The 19,727-nt window shown below is 40.8% G+C and overlaps 1 protein-coding gene across 1 annotated transcript; it reads left to right on the forward strand.

Annotated features, from left to right (window-relative positions):
• The first annotated feature begins 2,107 nt into the window (after positions 1-2,107).
• On the forward strand, positions 2,108-15,785 carry LOC142661433 (tubby protein-like). Its single transcript, XM_075838829.1, has 13 exons — positions 2,108-2,155; positions 2,497-2,650; positions 3,550-3,672; positions 3,788-3,901; positions 4,772-4,870; positions 5,244-5,405; positions 6,287-6,414; positions 6,505-6,681; positions 8,255-8,367; positions 9,116-9,230; positions 13,474-13,572; positions 14,161-14,332; positions 14,881-15,785. Exons 1-13 carry the CDS (start codon positions 2,108-2,110, stop codon positions 15,012-15,014), a joined length of 1,638 nt encoding a protein of 545 aa, XP_075694944.1. The 3' UTR covers positions 15,015-15,785.
• Positions 15,786-19,727: the final 3,942 nt, after the last annotated feature.

The raw sequence follows: 19,727 nt of genomic DNA on the forward strand, positions 1-19,727 counted from the left end.
TTAATGTTCTGGCTGGACGTTATATATTCATGAGTCGTTGCATAAGCCCTAAGGTTGAGACTACACACAGTCTTCATTCTACTTTAATAACAATTTATTTGCGCCATATGCAGTCATACAACTTGCTCTCAACTTGCATATGATCAATCACCTGTAATCTGCAGGAGAACACAGCAGCAAGGATTCAATTCTTCTACAGCGTCACCACAAGGGAAACAATACATGACATGGTGCCTATTGAAATGATTGGGCCATGCACGCTCGGATGTGCCAGGGCCTTCAGTGAGAGAGATGTTCTTTATAGCTGTTGTCTGTTCTGGCTTATTGATCCTAATTAAAGGACTCCCTCTAATCACTTAGTGGTCTAATAGAGTATTTGAGAATAGGTTTTCTAAACAAGAAAATCCCTTTAAATATCCTTCTAAATATTGATGCTTTTTTTTTTTATTTACAGGCCAGAAAATTGTTCAGCTGTTGACTCAACCCGACCGATCAGGTAATAAACATGTATGGCTTATTCCCCACTTAAAGGGAATTTCCCACAAAACACATGTATCCCCTATCCACAGGATACGGGATACATGTGTGACCCCTTTAATCCTTCCTATCTGTACATCTAATTTACAACTCTCATATAGGGACACTTCTATAGTGATCTTTCCACCATTAATTTATATCAGTCATACTACTTTTAATATGAATATTTGGCTTTGCTGATAGTTCTTCTTTGCTATGCCTTTGGGGCCAATTATTGTGTCTGAGCCTTGGGCCACTGGAGCATCCTCTGGTACTCTGGTGGGCCAGTCCGTCTCTGGCTATAGAAAATGGTGGGATTTACCAACAACAATCTAATGTCTGTGGCTGGTGTTTAGTTACAATTTTGGATCTTTATGCATTTTTAATAATAGGTAATTAAATAAATAATATGACTTATACATATAATACAATATCACATTATTTAGCATTTTATACAGTAAGAAGTCCCTTACTAGTCCTAGCCCTAAGGGTAGGCCACCTAAGTTATAGTCCTGGATTACCCCTTTAAGAATAATCGTCATGCCTATATATTAGGGTGGTTCTAATTCTTCTCAGTTTTTATTAATTAAATTCCATTATTACAGCTATGTTTATTATCAGATACATGTGCGGATACATGAAAATACATGTGCGAAATGTATTTGCAACAGTGGCAAATATTTTCCACATGGTAAAAACTATTCCTATTATGGCAGATATCTTCTACATCCTCATCTATGTTGTAATGGTCCATAATAGGAGCACCCGTAGACTGCTATAGGTCCATTCTGTACTGTGAATTTTAGATTTCATATGGAAGCCCTCTGAGGTTTTTTCTCATGGTTTCCGCATGGACCGTGAAATGCTCCATCGCGTGTAATATTATGGAGGTATTCTCCCCTAGAAGCATTGCTCTGTGTGTCGCCATACAGGGTATGTGTATGTGGCTGTGGGCATGGACCCTAAGGGTAAGGGTGGACTCAAATGTGCTGTAACTTTATACCACAGATTTGTCCAGAGTTCAATGCAAAAGGTGAAATCCACAGCAATTCCACTGCAAATCCGCTACAAAATCTGCATGTTGAAAATACAGATTTTGCAGTAGATCTGCTGCAGAGAAATCTGTGGCGTAAAATTATGCCACATGTGAATCCACCCTAAGGCCCCAGGCACACGAACTTATTTTGCGGCCCCATTTATATCAATGGGCCCATGCACACGAACGTGGCTTCCACGGTCTGTGCATGGCCCAGGAGCCTGGACCGGAAAAAAACGGACATGTCGTATTTTGCGGCCCAGGCTCATAGAAATGAATGCACGCGGCAATGTGCACGACCCGAGATTTTCAGTCGGCTCGCGGGTGACACTCCATGGTCGCTCGAGCCACAAACTACGGCCGTGCACACCACTACTGTCGTGTGCATGAGGCCTTAATCTTCCTATTTACAAACATCTTACATTTAGCCTCTGGATGGTGCAACTAACCAGCTCTTATCTTTTAAATTTCTACAAATTGAAGGGGGGGGGGGGGGGGGTTTCAGAACAAACAGCATGTATTCTGAACAGTCTCTTTTTTTTCTCATGTAGTAGAATGCAAGATGATGGACATGACATACGGCAACAAAAATTGGAGATGCAGGTAAAATATGAAAGTAACGTAAAATTGAGTTATGGTGAGCCACTTTTTATAACGTGGCCATACACATTTGATAAAGGTTGGCCGAGCCCACTGATATCGCCGGGAAGGACAATTATCTAATGTGTATGGGGGTCTCTAGAAAAATAATTCGTTACGTTGGATTTCAACGTGCGCGATTCTTTGTTCTTGAAGGAGATAAGCTGCTGCCAGAGATATTCGGCTGACAGCTATCTGAAATGTATAGTCACCTTTTAGTCTTTTTTTCCTCCATAAAGATCTTAATATCAGAAAAAGATTAATTAAAAGAAAGTTGACATGAAGTTTTCTTTACCACCCGCAAGCGGACTATCCATGAAAAGAAACAGAGAAGGAAGCGTCTGGATCCTCTAATGCTTCAAGCTAATCCAGATATGAAAGTAAAGCCACGGAGGTCTCCAAAGCCTGAGGAACAAGTACTACTGGTGGAGTCGTGCACTATGTCCAGCATATATTCGGGTACGGGAAGTAAGATACAACATTAACCATACAATTAACTTATTTCTATATTTCGAATAAATACGGAGCCTACATCGTAATAGAGATTGTACATTTATATCATTGTTTTTTTTCTATTGAAATGGTATCACCACTTTAGGACCATTTACTGGGTCATGTGTTAACTTTAGATCTATAGCTTGGAAAATTAAGCATTACTGACCAACTGATCAGTCCAAGGAGATGCCTAGAACTGGCCATACATGTTAGATAAACTACGTCCTATCCTGATTATTTCAGCAATATTGGCCGGTGATCTATTGTGCATGGGGACTCCTAACTGTCTGCCAAGGGCAAATGTCAGTAGAATATAGGATTGGGCGTGTTGAATTTTAACATGTCCGATCATTTGTTCCAGTGGTAGATAAGCCGCCGCTAAAGGTGTCTGGCAGCGGTTTATTCCTCTCTCCCTCTTTAGTAAAACATGCATGTTTATGGTGGAAACAGGTGAAATAGCTGTCGGCTGACTATTTCTTGTATATGGCCATCTGTAAAGAGAGAGAGAGTTTGGTTTAGGTATACAAGATATTCAAGTTCAACACAATTGGCATGGCTGAAAGAGAAGATAAAAAAGGGTCTGGGGTGGAAGAACACAACAGGCATATTGTTTAGCTCTATCAAGGACATAGATCATAAAAATCACAACAGATCATATAGTCAGTGCCATAAGGAGTACAATATCGATATAAAGTTGATATGATCCCTTACAGGGCATTTTACAAGAGGCTATCTACCACCCTTCTAAAATGGTTTTCCCATGTTTAATCACAAAAAGATTCAATAATTTGGATTTTTATTTTATGGGGAAATTTACTAATTATTTTTTTTTATTATTTTTTTTTTATCACATAAATTCTCAGGGATTACCAATCCCACCATATCAGAAGGAATGTATGCAAGCCCCTGCCACAGTCCAACAGTCTGCTCCAGGAATATGAAGGCTTATCCCAAGTTAGAGAAGAAGGAGATGGAGCACCATGGAGGTATACTGTGACACCAACCCGAATGATACATTACTTCCGTTTTGACCAAGACCAATTTTATTTTCATCAATATTTCAGTACCAAAATCATGAAGGATTTCTTCTTTTTCTTTTAGTAGAGATTTCAGATGAAGATTTGGAGGAGACAATACTTGAAGATACCAGGCCCCTAACTAGTAAGAAAGAACAAGTCCAATCCAAAGCAAAGCAGAAGACCAAGACGAAGGCAGGTATGTTTCCCCAAAAAATGGTCATGATAGTCTACATTCATTTGACAATATCCCCTCATAAAATCCTTACTATCATTTGAGCATCAAGTATTTGCGTCATATGTTAAGTTATGGTAGACCGTTCTCCTGCGAGTTTAGTGAAAGTCTTCTTATACTGCATTTGTACTGACTTCAAGAAGGTTAAGAGGATCTGGCAGCTCTCCTGACATGTCTGTTTAATAAATTCTTGTTTTTCCCCCATAATATTACAATCTTACAGCTCATTATTTTAGATCTCTAAATGTTTCCGTTCCTCTGTTATTCCTCCTGAAAATATAGGAATAAATTGACAACTGTTTGTTATTTCACCCTTGTCAATAGGGTGTGTCCCTACACTGTCATTTATGGACAAGCTCCATTGACAAGGCCAATGGTAACACCCAGTTGTGAATTTATTCCAGAAGGAATAACAGGATTGACAGAGGAATAATACAACGCAGACTTCAAAGAAAAGATGTTCCAGAATGATTATTTTTTAGGCAATACAAGTAATAACTAAAACTGACATTTCAGGGCGCATCCAGGTCCTGAGGCTTTGCATTTTTGTTAAGTCTATAATATGGTAGCCCACTTTGATGAGATCCTAGCTTCTATTGCACTCAGTTGAGTAAGAAATACTAAGTTTGTAATGGAAGCAAAAGTCTCTGCAATTTTATAAGATGTGAACACTTGTATAGCATTTCTATGGCTTATTCTGCTGTATCACAATACAATGCATGAAAATGATTACTATTATTATTGACAGATGCGTTTTTTTTTAAAGAATGAGTTGTTTTTTTTAATCTGAATGTATGTCTATAATCAATATTTTTTGTATTTCAACGTGTCCAGGGAAACATGATGTTAGGGAACCAAAAAAAATATCACCCAAGGTGTCAAAGACCCATCGAGCTCATGATTGTGAGAAGGAGAACACGCCGCAGAATAAAGGTTGTAATTTCACAAGAAAATTGGTGCAGATTCCTGCCGGAGATTAAAGCTCGCCATACACATGAGATAAAAGTTAACCACACCCGCTAATTTTTGGGGGGATTGGCCAATGATCTAATGTATATGGGGGCCTCCCAAATGTCCCCCTACGGTAGAGGAATCGGGCATGTTAGATTTCAAGAGGGCGTCTGGCAGATGCTTATTCCCCTATCCCCATTGACATAAACATGCATACTTGGCCAAGCTGCCAAGCTGTTTATGGTGTAGTCGAGAGTAAAAGCTTGTTCTGCCGACAGCTATCTCATGTGTATGGTCATCTCGAAACCAAGACATCATAATGTTGTAACACTTTGACATTGGAATTTTTTTGCAGGTGATGACATACAATCCCAAGATGTCATTCAAGAAATAACGTCAGATAAGATGGTGGCCTTTAAGAATTCAAGTGACGAAGAGAATTCAATGAGTGTGGGGGATCGAATAGTTCCTCCTGCACCTGTCAAACAACGTCATAAAAAGAAGCCACAGAAAACAGGTATATAGATGACTAATAACAATTTTAGATTTACATTCATTCAAGAAATCATATGTCTGTACGCACATTATTATAAGTAAACTAGGTAAGACGCCTAAAGATAGTAGTGGGAAAAAAATCCATTATGTAGGCTAAAACAATATTTATGAAACTGTAGCCTCCAGTTCATTTGCCAGGATCACTTTACAACAAAGAGACATAAAGAACATTAGGCTTCTGCCTAAGTCAGTTTACTAGTCCCTAGCCTATTGACAGGGTGACCATTGTCTTTGCTTGTAAACTAGCTTCTCCCTCCATTTGCAGGTATATGAGTGTGATGGGTGCACAGCATAAAAGTTTTGGTCAAATTGTGTTTCGAAGCATTCATTTTCTAATCGACATATAAGACAAGTTTACCAGGGGCGGGCCAGCAAGGCTTCATGAAGTGTGATTATCTATTTTGAAGACTATTTGAAGAAAGACTTGGAAATTTTACTACATGGGTATCCTAAAATTCTTAAATAATATATATATATAAAGGGATCCTGAACTTTAAAGAATAGTTCAACTAAGGATAGGTTTTCACATAACACTCAAATTCTAGTGATAGTTGCCAAGTGGAAATGGTCATAATGATCTACTGGATCTGATCATATCTGACCTGCGTAATAATAATCCTCATCCAATCACTGTTGCTGCTACAGTTCAAGTGTAGACAGTGAGTGGAAAGGAAACCTCATTAGGAATATAGAAATCTATTTCTTGCTAGGATCCTCGCAAAATACTTCTACATGTAAATTCGAGAAAAGTGTGAGGTCTCAACAATATCTGGACATTTATCAAATTGGCCTGTAAATCCAGCCTAACAATGTCCTATTTGCTCTTCTTAATGATGACCTCAGTGAAATCCAGAAGAAGAAAAGATTCCCATGAAGGAGATACCAATGGAACAGAAGACAATGATTTTGATGAAGATTCGGATATTCTTAGCAGTGTTGTATATACAAGACCAATGTCTTCCTTGAGTAAGGTACGTTTTGAAGATACATCCACCCACACTTGATAAAAACATTGTATTGAATCCTATCCTGGAACTGAGTATTTCTTATTGTAAAACTAGGAAGAAGAAGCCCAGATTGCTGCCCCCCTTGAAATTGATGACCTGAAAGACTTCGCTTTACGCCCAGCTTCCCGCAGTATGATATTTCAGTGCCGCATCACTAGGGACAAAAAAGGAGTAGACAGAGGTCTCTACCCCACCTACTACCTTCATCTAGAGCGAGATGATGGGAAAAGAGTAAGTAAAGTTTGATGCATCTCATGATTTTATTTGTCTTGGCAGCAGCTAACTGGCACTGGTTACTAAAATTAAAGGGAAACTGTCACCAGTTTTGATGCCTCAAAATTGCTAACAGGGCGATATAGGGAAGGTCGAGGGCATTTTAAACATAGCTTTTGCCTCGGTTATGCAATTTGCATTACTGAGAAAACTATGTTTAAATCCCCAGCACACAGGTGCCACTAAGGCGAGACTTGATGTGCAAGTGCTCCTGCACTGCACGCTGCAAGCCCCTGCCCCTCTGCTCTGAGTGACGGCTCCAGCCGTCTCCTGATTGGCTGCTAGAGCTGTCATTTAGAACAGAGATTGGCACTTGCGACCGGGGGAATTAAAGATCGGTTTCTCGGTCATGGAACTTGCATGACTGAGGAAAAAAAAGTGTTTCAAATGCCCTCCCCCTCCCCTATTTTGCTGACAGGTTACCTTTAGGTTTACTGTTGAGCAAGTCTATTTTGGTGGCAGTTTTTCCCAGTGTTTTACTATATATTACATAGCTGAAAAAAAAATGTCTCATCTCAAATGCTTTTATGCACATTGAACTTAATTTGCAGTACATCATACAATAGATACAATATCAAGAATATCACGTTGGGAACTTGTGTTCTTGAACAACTAGATATAATAACTATTTAACATGTAAGGCTAAGATCACACTACCGGTAGTATACGTTTAGTTCTCTTCCGTCAGTGGAAGAGAGGACTGAAAGATGAAACGGAAAGCAACGGTTCCGTTAGAATTACCATTGATTTCAATGATAATTATTTTGTTTCAGTTGCTTTCCGTTTGTCTCCGTTCTCTAGGTTTCCATTTTTTTTTTTGACAGATGCGAAAGTCTGCAGAGTTTGCAAAGTTTTTGAAAAACCTAGTGAATGGAGACAAACGGAAAGCAACTGAAACAAAAGAATTACCATTGAAATCAATGGTAATTCTAACGGAACCGTTGCTTTCCGTTTAATCTTTCGATCCTCTCTTCCTCTGATGGATGAGAGGTAAACGTATATTAACGGTAGTGTGAAAGAAGCCTAACTCAACACAACTTTTTTTTTTTTTCTTTATAAGAACCCTACATCCTAAGGGCCACAAGGGATTTGGGTGTATACTGTCCACATTCATAGCCTTTTACGTGAATGTTGAGTGACTTTGACTACTTTAGAACGGGTTGTACTTAGTCGAAATATCTTGTAAGTTTAGGGAGTTTAGTTGCAGCTAAAGTGTTATGGTGTAAATTGTGATCCAAAATATTTCAAAGCACTGTATTGCATATACTGGTGACTGTCTCACTATAGAGTGCTATCTACTGATATCATGTCGATAGGCCATACTGGTACCATTTGTGGTTACAGGAAGAAGGAAAAAACCATAAGAAGGAAATAAGTTCCACTTGTTGCAGTTATTAGGGCAGCTGCCTGGTTTCTACACTATGTCGTTTTGGTGTATGATGACTTGTCATCCCCTCCCCATTTGGAATAAACAGATTTTCGTTCAATACTCAGAATATAGTTGTATGTCCCTATTGTCTACTTTGATTAGCTTTTCCTCATGGCTGGAAGGAAAAGAAAGAAAAGTAAAACCTCCAATTATCTCATCTCAGTGGATCCCACGGACCTCTCACGAGGAGGAGAAAGTGTGATTGGAAAAGTCAGGTAACTTATTATATGTATAACTTCACCTGTGAGCAATGTTGGTTGGGCACTTTCTATGGTTTCCATATTACTGCATTGGGGAACTGACGCCAGTGTTCTCTATAGGCCTATAAGCCGTGTACATGCAGGGTTTCTATTCTATGACCACCAGGCATGTACATACCATAGGGGCAGGTCAATGTGGCTGCTATGGACCATCAGTTGGACCCATCCCTTTACCCAAGGATGGTCAGAACCTGTGCAGGACTCCACTTTCCAGAGGATCTGCATTGTTAGCAAGTGTCATGGAAAAGATGTGGAGCGGAACTAAAACCTTAGGCCCTTCTTTCCTGAGTAGCAATACCTGGCACCATAATAGGGGGCCCATTTTGACAAGACGCCACTGATAAGCTCTATGAAATATGTCTGCAAAGATCTTTTATAAGGTGCCAGTAGTTCTATTTATTAGTCACCGACTGTATTATAGCCCAGATCTACATTTAGTGTTCCGTTGGTTGTCATTGGAAACAGTCACCAAGATTGTCGTCAGACAGTTCGTGTCTCCTACATTAGATTACTGTACAGGGCCAGGTGTAATGACTACGCATCCAGAATGCAAATCACTAGAGCAAACTCTGTGCAGCAAGGCCTTTATAAAATGACTTGTGGTTATGGTCCTTTCGTCCTTGATTTGTTCGTCTTAGTGCTGTGCATATAGTCTAGATTAATTCAGATCAATAATTCTTGTTTTTTATATCTATGATTCCAGGTCAAACATGCTTGGAACCAAGTTTACAGTGTTTGACAATGGCGTAAACCCAGAGAAGCAGCCCTACGTGCAGGAGAGGGAGTCCCTCAGGCAGGAATTGGTGTCTGTGTCTTATGTAAGTGACAAGCCATGGAACATTTTGCATAGGAAACTGAACTAGACAAAGTCTGGTCTTCATTTACTAAATTATAGGAATAACGTATAACTATAAATACATTATTAAAATATTTAAATGAAAATGACAACATAACAAATAGAGATAAGCGACTCAATCTACCTCATTTACAGATTTAGTCAATTTACAAAATTCAATGCATCAATTTACAGAATATTTGCTTTGATTCACTGAAATCTAAACAAAAATATGGTAGACTGATTGTCATATTCAAAAATAAGGAGCCGCTTCCTCCTGCTCATATTAAAATAAGTTCTATAGGTAGTAAATATGGAAAGTGCCCCCTTGTAGGGGAAGTGCTGCCAGAATTGCTGGGACCAGACTATCCGATGTCTGCACAGAAGGAACAAAGCACTGACTCCAGCTCTCCTGATATGTCTACTAAATGTGCATTATATTATACCATTCATCTGTTATTCCTCTTACAAATTTAAAATTGACAACTGGGTGTTACTAGTTGGGGGTTTGTCCATGCACAATAAAAGTATTATTATTTTTTTTTACCGCTCTAATTGTCTAGACTCAGTTTGATATTTCCCAGATATAACCTTCGCTAAACAGCAGGCAGTAGGTGATAAACGCTACGTGTACTGCTCCACTGGGTTGACTGGACTCTGTGGTTCCACCCGTTTATATGTACAGCTGGGCTCGCTCGCTCCCTCCAGGTCACACTCCAGCTCCACCTTAAGGGTAAGAACACACAAGGCGGAAACGCTGCGTAAAAGAGCACAGTGTATCCGTCCTGGAAACTGCAGTGAATTCTGTACAAAAAAATGCACCAAAATGGGGTGTAGTTTTCCTGGCGGCATCTCCTCTGCGGAAATACGGCAAGAAAGAGAAGAAGTTTATACTTACCCCGCGGGCGTAGTCATAGCGACACGTTCCTATTCTCTGAGTGTAGCTCGGCTTCCTGGGATGACATTTCATCTCATGTGACTGCTGCACTCAATCTGCTGCAGTCAATCAAAGGCTGCAGGGGTCACATGGACTAAAGCGTCATCCCAGGGGCCGGGCTGTACTCAGAGCAGAGGGACGCGTCACTATGACAACGCCCTGGATGGCAAGTATAAACTCGAACTTTTTTTCCTGCAGTATTTTCGCAGTGGAGATTTTGCCCAAAAAACTGCATCATAATTTAGTGCGGTTTTTCAGCCGGAATTCCCTGCGGTTTCCTGGACTGCTACGATATGTACTTTTACGCAGAAGTGATAATAACAGAGCTGTACCGCACAAAACGTGTATAAAATATTTGATTTCAATAATTTTTTTTCATTTTCTTTTACAAAAAACAAATGATACAAAACATACATACAGAGGAAAAAAAATATTATTTTTTGTTTAAAGGAACAGGTATCCATGTATACAATCTTCCTTATATCTTAATGTACACCTATACCATAATTAAAAAAAAAAAAAGGGGGAGGGGATTTACAAACTTTAAAATACATTTTTTCCTATACAGCAGTATAACAACCAGTTTTAATTTTTAGATAGATACATTTTTAGATGTCGTAAAATATTTATTATATTCACAGGATTAAAATCAAACAAAGTATATAATATCCAGGCGGCACAACAAGCGTCTAGCCTAACCCTGGGTTTTGCCTTTACAGCTTCTTCCATGGCATGCTAGGTGTGTACAAGCCACTACAATTTAGACTGCCGCGCAGATAAAAAACTTTGCATATATTGTATATAATGTACATCCAATTTCTCAAAATTAGTAACAAAATAAATACATACACCTATAAGGCATTAATATCCATTAAAACTACTATATTCAGAAAAAAATTCCATATTACAGCATTACGTTTATATACATGAAAAAAAACATTCTCCTTTTTATTTTATCATCACACCAAAAACTCATAGTATTCCTCCCTGACCATTTATCAAGGGGAATGGTAAAACCCAGTTGTTAATTTATTCTAAAATATCTAGGAGGAATAACAGAGGAACTACACACTGTAGAATTGGAAGAAAAGATGCTACAGAATAATGTTTTTATAGGGAATACAAGTATTCACTAAACAGACATGTCAGGAGAGCTGCCAGGTCCTTTTTTAAAGCGAAGCTATTGTTAGCATTTTTTAGAACTCGGTTGACAACATTTCAACATGGCTATAATACATCTAATCTACAGCTGCCTTGTCTCCTCTGCTGTCTGCTCTTCTGAAATCCTCGCATAGGGCCAGAGAACTCCTAGAACCATCCCGTACCCTACCCCATTAACGCCTTTTTTCTCTAACCCCTGTTCCCTGCATGTAAACTTTTTTGGGTTTTCAAACCCACATTTGTCATGTTTTATGTCAAAGAGGTTTGAAATCCTTATAGGAGTTCTTCCCTTCGACTTTTGTCCCTGGGGATGCTTGTTACTTTCACGGGCAACTTAAAAACTTTCTCTTGGCATTTACAGCTCTTCCAACCCCTCATCTGCTTCTGACAAGTTTTGAGATGTTGCGTACTTAAGATGTGGATCCGGCACACACAATCTCTCTTATACGGACAGTTAGAGGGAACCAGACCGTACGCTGACCACCCCATATATATATATATCAGACTGAGAGAAAGAATTAAACAGTTCCAGTCTGCAGATAGGGACAAAGCCGATCTTCTTACCCACAAATTATCCATCTCCAGCAGACTCTAGGAGACAAATTTTAAATTGATACTTGATGTATTCATTATTTTCCCTTCATTCCCATCCTACTATCCTATCACACATAGGTTGTATGGGTTTTTCCAATTTATGAGATGTACTTGACCGCTCACCCTGTCCATAAGCCGGTCATTTTAATATTTAATTTCTATTAATCAATCCAAGTTGATCAGTTGATCTCTATGCTTCTTGTCCTTCTGGTGGTGTACATCAGGGCAAAATTGGAAGCAATAAAAGTCCTCAAGAGGAATTTCTATTACTAAATTTTAAATTTATGTCTCGATGGTATAGAAATCCAGAGTGGTTACACCGCTTCTACCTAGAGGCGTCTGATCTCTGCGGGAGATGTGGTGCAGCAGTGAGCTCGATGCTCCATATCTGGTGGAGCTGTCCAGCTATAAAACCTGGAAGGGATGAAACTATCTCCCTTTACAATTATATCTTTAACACCTCTATTCGAAATTCCCCTGATTTGGCATTGCTGCCCATGATCCCAGGCTCCATCGCCACTTCTAAAAAGGGTTTGTAATGCCATTTCATTATGGCTATGGGGTTGGCTATACCTAGATTATAGAAATCCCACCACCGCCCCTCAGTGGGTCGACTCCCTCCATGATATAATGAGATCTGAAGATGAACATGACACGCATTCTGTCTTTTATGCAACGTGGCTCCCTTGAACTGGAATAAGCAGCTTCGGCTTCTCCACCTGGTTGGAGATGTGGGGTTTATATTAACATCCCCACCTTCAACTCTAAAGTTCCTTGAGTATCTTTCCCCTCCTTTCACCCGTATTTTTTTTTTGATAATTTTTCTCACTTTAATTTAATTCTTGTTTCCATTTAATGCAGAAATGTTTTTTTTATTCTAATCTGAATTCTATTGTGACCTCATATACTGTACTTTAATATTTTATATATGTCTGACTTATATGTTGTGAAGATTCTCTTCCAATAAAAATCTTGTTTGACCATAATCTTAAATTTCCTAAAGAGGGACTGGGATTTTTTTTGTAATGATCGGTACTCTAAGGGGTTGTCTCATTATAGACATTGGTGGCATTTAGGTTAGCATACAGTATGCCACCAATGGCCAATCGGCGGAGGTGGCCCAACCAGAGTTTCCCCATGGATTAGTCAAATGAAGGGGTCCCAGCAATTTTTACCAGAATTGGAAAGGTTTGTTCTTCTAATTTATGGTCCTCTTATATCCAATGTGCACATATTGTGCACTTTTTTTTAATTCATGTGGTTTATAGATCTAAAATAACACTGCAGCACTGTCCCTTCTCTTAATATCTGCAGTATAAACTGGTTTCTAACATAATTGTCAGCATTGTTCAATCAACCTCGAAATGCCCTTTACACTGTGCCCACAGATTAAGGCTTCATATCAAAGGTTGAGGAGAGAATGGAGAAAACACTTTGAAATGTGCTGATCACACATGAAGCTGGTGACATATTGCACATAGGGACCACTCATAGCTGGATATGAATTGTATTTACTCCTTATCTTTTTACACAGGAAACCAATGTTTTGGGGTTCAGAGGACCCCGGAAAATGGCTGTCATTATTCCTGGAATGAACCAAGACTGTGAGAGAGTATGCATAAGACCCCGCAATGTGAGTTAGACAAGAAATCACTGGTGTTGTATTATTCTCATTGTGATAGCTCTAGTTGCCTTTGGACTTTGTTGTTACATTTATAGATCCGTGGAAGATATATCTGGGTTGAGAAAGCATGAGGTCACCTTTAGTGAACCCACAATTTTCTCAAATTTGACGTTTATTACTTACCCGACACATCATGAGTGTCAAGTCAATAAGGCACCCTCGCCAATCACAAAAATGACAGAGTCCTTGTCCCTGATTTCAAGGATAATAGCCAAACCAAAGACACCCATCTGTAGACAGCACTGTCACTGGTTTGGCTATTAACCCGAGTCATGTTTCAAGCCCTATAAGGGGTCGGACGTTGACTTACAGGTTAGTCACTGATAGGTGGCACTAGAGAGACAATATTCTTCCTTTTCGAGGAGAGCTATTTTGCGTTTTTATTATTTGAAAGCTTCCACTCAGTATGATTAACACATTCAAGATGGTTGTTGAGTTATGCACGTTTCTAAGGACAGTGATTTTTTTGTAGCTCATGTTTTTGTATACTGTTGTGATTTTTTATTTGATGGGTAATAAGTAATTTTCTCTGTGAAGGAACATGAGGCCCTTTTAGCTCGATTTCAAAATGGTAATATGGAGAATATTTCAGTACTCCACAACAAAGCACCATCATGGAACGAGGAGACTCAGTCCTACGTTCTGAACTTCCATGGACGTGTCACCCAGGCCTCTGTGAAGAACTTCCAAATAATAAATGCTGATGACCGTAAGTTCATGCTTAGACAAGTGGAATATTGACTACTCCCTGAAGCCTTTAGGGGTACAATTCTGATTACACATTGCCTCTCATGTTATGAGCAGGACTTACAAAATCACATATGCAATCTAGATAGAACTAGCGCAGCCGCAAAGCTGATGTCATGGGGGAAACAGCTGTGGTGTAGAAACATCTGTTAGAATAATTTGTAGCAATAGGGGACATATCTAAATGTCGAGTGATGACAAATCATTCATCAGAGTAAGGCCAGATACACACAAACGAGTGCAAACTTGGACGTTAACAGACGTTTTCCACGTCCGAGTTGCAACCGTGCGGGTCCCGTTTTCACGGATCCCCATAGATTTGAGTCTATCGAGGGATCCGTGAAAACGGAAGAAAATAGGACATGAAACAACAGCCGTGTGAACGGCCCCATTGAAATACAAGCGTCCATGTGTTGGCCGTTGTTTTAGCGGCCGTCACACGGACGTATACTACGGTTGTCTGAATTCGGCCTAAGGAGCCTTTTTTAATGAGTGTGGTTTCTGTTGCAGAGGAGCACATTGTCATGCAGTTTGGCCGCGTTGCAGAGGATGTTTTCACCATGGATTTCAGTTATCCACTGAGCGCCCTACAAGCTTTTTCCATCTGCCTGTCCAGCTTTGACAGCAAACTCGCTTGCGAGTAGCATTTGGATTTGAGAGGAAACTAAACAGTCAATGCACATGGAAATGAAAGAGGACCAGTCTGCTTTCCTGACATGTCTGTTTTAATTAAAAACTTGTATTCCTCATAAAATAACCATTCTGGAGCCCATTTTCTGCATTGTGCCATTCCTCTGTTATTCCTCCCGGAAATGCATGAATGAATTGATGACTGTCTCTACACAGTTTGATAGGTGTTCAATTCCTGATCATATTTAACCAATAAGGATCAATCGTCAGTGGTCAATTTATAAATTTACAGGAGGAATAAAAGAGGAGCGGCACAACGAATTGTTCTAAGAGAAGATGATCCAGATTTGTTATTTTATGAATACAAGTATTTACTAAAAAATACTTTTTTTTACTAGCAATAGCAAGTGCCACAAAGCTGCACAAAGCTGACATGTGTAAATACACCCTAAACCTGGTGGTATCAAACCTACTGCTTTATGGCTTGTAGTCTGTGTCACGTGGAGACGTCACTATGGACAAAATGTCAAAAAGAAGGTCAGTGATTGGATGCCAGTTACGTGGAACAGCACTAGACAGCACATCATTACTCAGCGATGTCAACACGAAGCAGAAAGGGACCCTGGTGACTGGTGGTGTGGGAACGACATCTAATTTTAACGGTATATTTAATATAAGGTTAATATTTTTTATATTGGGAGCCTGTTAAAAGGTAGCGGTTGAAAAACTTCTTAAGTAATATGATGTGCACATACAATATTGTAAATTATTGAATTTTGTAAATAAAGGAATAAAGTTTACCCAAATATTGTGCCGCTCTTTTCTGTAAATGTATTTATCATCAACATGGAGACTAGATGAAAGCACCTTAGGCCTTGTTCACATCCATTAGGGGCCTCCGTCTCAGATCCGTCCGAGATTACTGGAAGATATTGCTATTGCTATTGTTTGGTACAAACACTCCGACGGAACCCATTGAAGTCAAAGGGTTTCGTTGGATGCCGGTGGAGTCAGTGGTGCAACGGAACCGACTCTTCCGGTTTCCCCTCGTTCTGCAACCCATGATGCAGGTGTGAACATAGCCTTATGGATTTTTCTATTTTACTTTACATTATATATATATATATATATATTTATTTTATATTCCAGATATTTTATCAGGGCTTCATGGCGAATGAGGCACAACCGTCACACTTTATCATTGCAGTAGATCACAGTGCGATATTGTGCGTTATTAATGTTAACCTTATTCTCTGTGTATTTAATTTGCCTGCCGTTTGAGAGTTGAATAAAGAACCTAACCATATAGAATTTTTAGGAATGCTAAATAATGTGGGCATGAAACAGCACATACACATGGGCTTTCATGCTCCCCCCAATAGGTTAACATTACCAGCAACACTGTGCAATATTGCACTGGAATAAGTAAATAATTGTGTTGCATCAAATCACCATGGAGCCCCAGCCTGGGAATCCGTCAGTGAAACGAAGACCTGTGATGAACCATGAAAGTTTACTAGGAGGGGGGGGGGGGGGTGCTGCATTTTGCGCCGTGATTGCGACTTTAGTAGCAGTTACATGATGCAATTTCACCTAATGATGTCCAGTCCTGGTGGCAGAAATACTTTCTAGTACCAGGGACATGTGCTAAATTAGTATTTGTGGGCATTTCTACCAAAAGTTGTACATTAGCAGTAGGGCTGGCCTTAGGGGTGTGCATCATTTGCAGTTGCACAGGGTGAATTACTCATTACTACTAAGGGGGGGGGGGCACCAGTGGCGCTGATGCTTGCACCCCAATCCTAAACTTGGTGTCCACAACTATGAAAAGGCTGCTGCACAGTTTGTAGCTACAATGTCTTCTTTATTAAATGGACAGTGGTTTTTTTCGGAAACTGTCTGGCAGTGCTATCGCGGCACCATGTGGTAATGTTATCTGTACACTGTATCATTGTATTTTTGGGGCATTATATGGTACACCATGGGAGGGGAGGGGGGGGGGGTGCGTCAATAGAAAGGAAATGTATCGGGCACCACCATCCAACCTAAGGCCAGCCCTGATAATCAGTCACTGGAAGTAGCAATTTTCATAGTTGTATAAAACACGCTGAACAACATTTAGCATTAATTTGTGGAGAAAAAACATACTAACTACTACTAGCAGTAATAGTATAATAAGAATAATACATCCATATTCATTAAATGATGAAATGAGAAGGTCTACAAATTATACATCCAGTGAAATTCCTTTAATCCGGCATCAATTAATACATAACGTCAGCAATATAATGTGGAATTTCACAAGAGCTGAAGCAGAAGACTGAGCAGAGAACCAGTAAGATTCTTAAATTTTATGTTAACATCTTATTTTAGAATTTCTTCCTGAAGGTTGTTTACTCATACAATTAAGTTTATCTATGACCATCCAGTAATGAAAAATATCTGATAATTGGACTACGTAGTCGCAGATCAGTCAGAGAGCCCATGCTGCCCCCTGTCCATCGTCGAAGGCGCCCACAACGGGCATGTGAGCATCAGAACTGGACCATGGAGCAATGGAAGAAGGTGGTCCGGTCTGATGAATCACATTTACTGTTACATCATGTTGACGTTCAGGTGCATGTACATCTTTTACCTGGGGAAGAGATGGCACCAGGATGAACTATGGGAAGAAGACAAGCCGGCGGAGGCAGTGTGATGTTCTGGGTAATGTTCTGCTGGGAAACCTTGCCTCCTGGCATTCATGCGGATGTTACTTTGACACGTACCACCTACCTAAAACATTGTTGCAGACCAAGTACATCTCTTCATGGTAATGCTATTTCCTAATGGCAGTGCCCTGTTTCAGCAGCATAATGCCCCTGCCACGCTGCAAAAATTGTTCAGAGAAGGTTTGGGGTACATGACAAAGAGTTCAAGATCTTGACTTGACCTCCAAATTCCTCAGATCTCAAGCTGATCGAGGATCTGTCTGATGTGCTGGAAAAACAATTCTGATCCACGCAGATCCAAATTGAAACTTACAGGGCTTAGAGGATCTGCTGCTAACGTCTTGCTGCCAGATACCACAGCCAGGGCCGCCGCCACCCTCTCCTGCACTATAATTTTACCTGCGTCTATAGGACCCAGATACAATTACATACATGAATGGTGGGACACTGAACATACATAAGCGAATTTCAATGATGTAGGTGCGATGTCGTCATCGTGCCGCTTGAGTCGTTAATTGACAGGGCAAGGTAGCCTGCCAATCAGCGTGCCGCTTGAGTCGTTGATTGACAGGGCAAAGTAGCCTGCCAATCAACGTTGTAAGGTGCTGAATAGCCGGGCAGAATGACTTGCCCTGCCACTTAGCACCGCTTGCATTGTTCAGCCCCAGCAGGCCTGCATTGCAAGAGGACAGCACCGAGTGTGTAAAGTTTTTTTTTCTGTTAAAAGTGTTAGGGGCTATATGTGGAACACTACCTATGGGGGTGGGTCTATTTGTGGAGCATTATCTACAGGGGGCTGTATGTGGAGGCAATATGTAGAGCATTATCTACAGGGGCTGTATGTGGGGGCTATATGTGGTGCATTATCTACAGTGGTGGCTGCATGTGAGGGCTATATGTTGAGCATTATCTACAGGGGGGCTGTATGTGGGGGCTATTTGTAGAGCATTATCTACCGGGGGTCTGTATGTGGAGCACTACCTACAGGGGGGCTATACGTGGAGCACTATCTACAGGGGGGCTGTATTTGGGGGCTATACGTGGAGCATTATCTAAAGGGGTGTCACGTAGGGTTCGTGGACTCACTGGGCCGTACCACCTTGGCGGTATGGGAGCTGGCCAACAGGGCGCAGGTCAGAGTTTATAGTTCATATAGGGTACCTGTGGCAGCTCAGACAGTAGCAAGGCAGGGTAGGCAGGAACTAGGCAGCAGGTAGATGTCAGGCGTGGAGAAGCAGGACAGGCATGGTATACAGCACAGCACAGCTACAGATCAAAACGGCACTAGGATACAGGTTACAGGAACAGGGAACACTGGGAGCAGGAAACACTAGGGGACCATTTGCAAGACAAACTTGGAATATGACAACAAAGCTCAAGCGTGGGAGGATGGGGCTGAGACCTTCTTATAGCCCAGGGTGCTCTGGGAGCAATTAGCTCAATCTCCAACATGCGTGCGCTCTGGACTGAGCTCGTGAGCGCACCCTGGTGGTCATTGTGGAGCAGGACGGTCGTATGTGCAGACATCTCTTGAGAGAAGGGCGTCGACTGGATGGAAGGAGTTCGTGGTCAGCGACCACGGACGTTACAATCGGGGCTGTATGTGGGGGCTATATGTGGAGCACTATCTACAGGGAGGGCTGTATGTGGGAGCTATATGTAGAGCACTATTTACAGGGGTGGGGGCTATATGTGGAGCACTATCTACAGGGGGTGGGGGCTATATGTGGGGGCTATATGTGGAGCAATATCTACAGTGTTGGCCATATGTGGGACACAACAGTGGGGCCATATGTGGGGCACTATCTACAGGGGGCTATATGTGGGGCGCTATATACAAGGGATACTATCTACAGCGGGATCTATGTAGGGCACTATCTACAGGAGGGCACTATCCACAGGGGCTCTATGGGGGCAGTATTTACCGGAGGCTCTATAGGGGGCGCTATGTATGTGGTTCACTGTCTACAGAGGGCTATATGTGGGGCACTGTCTACCGGGGGCTCTATGTGGGGC

The sequence above is a fragment of the Rhinoderma darwinii genome, chromosome 10 (assembly GCF_050947455.1).
Source record: "Rhinoderma darwinii isolate aRhiDar2 chromosome 10, aRhiDar2.hap1, whole genome shotgun sequence".
NCBI lineage: Eukaryota > Metazoa > Chordata > Amphibia > Anura > Rhinodermatidae > Rhinoderma > Rhinoderma darwinii.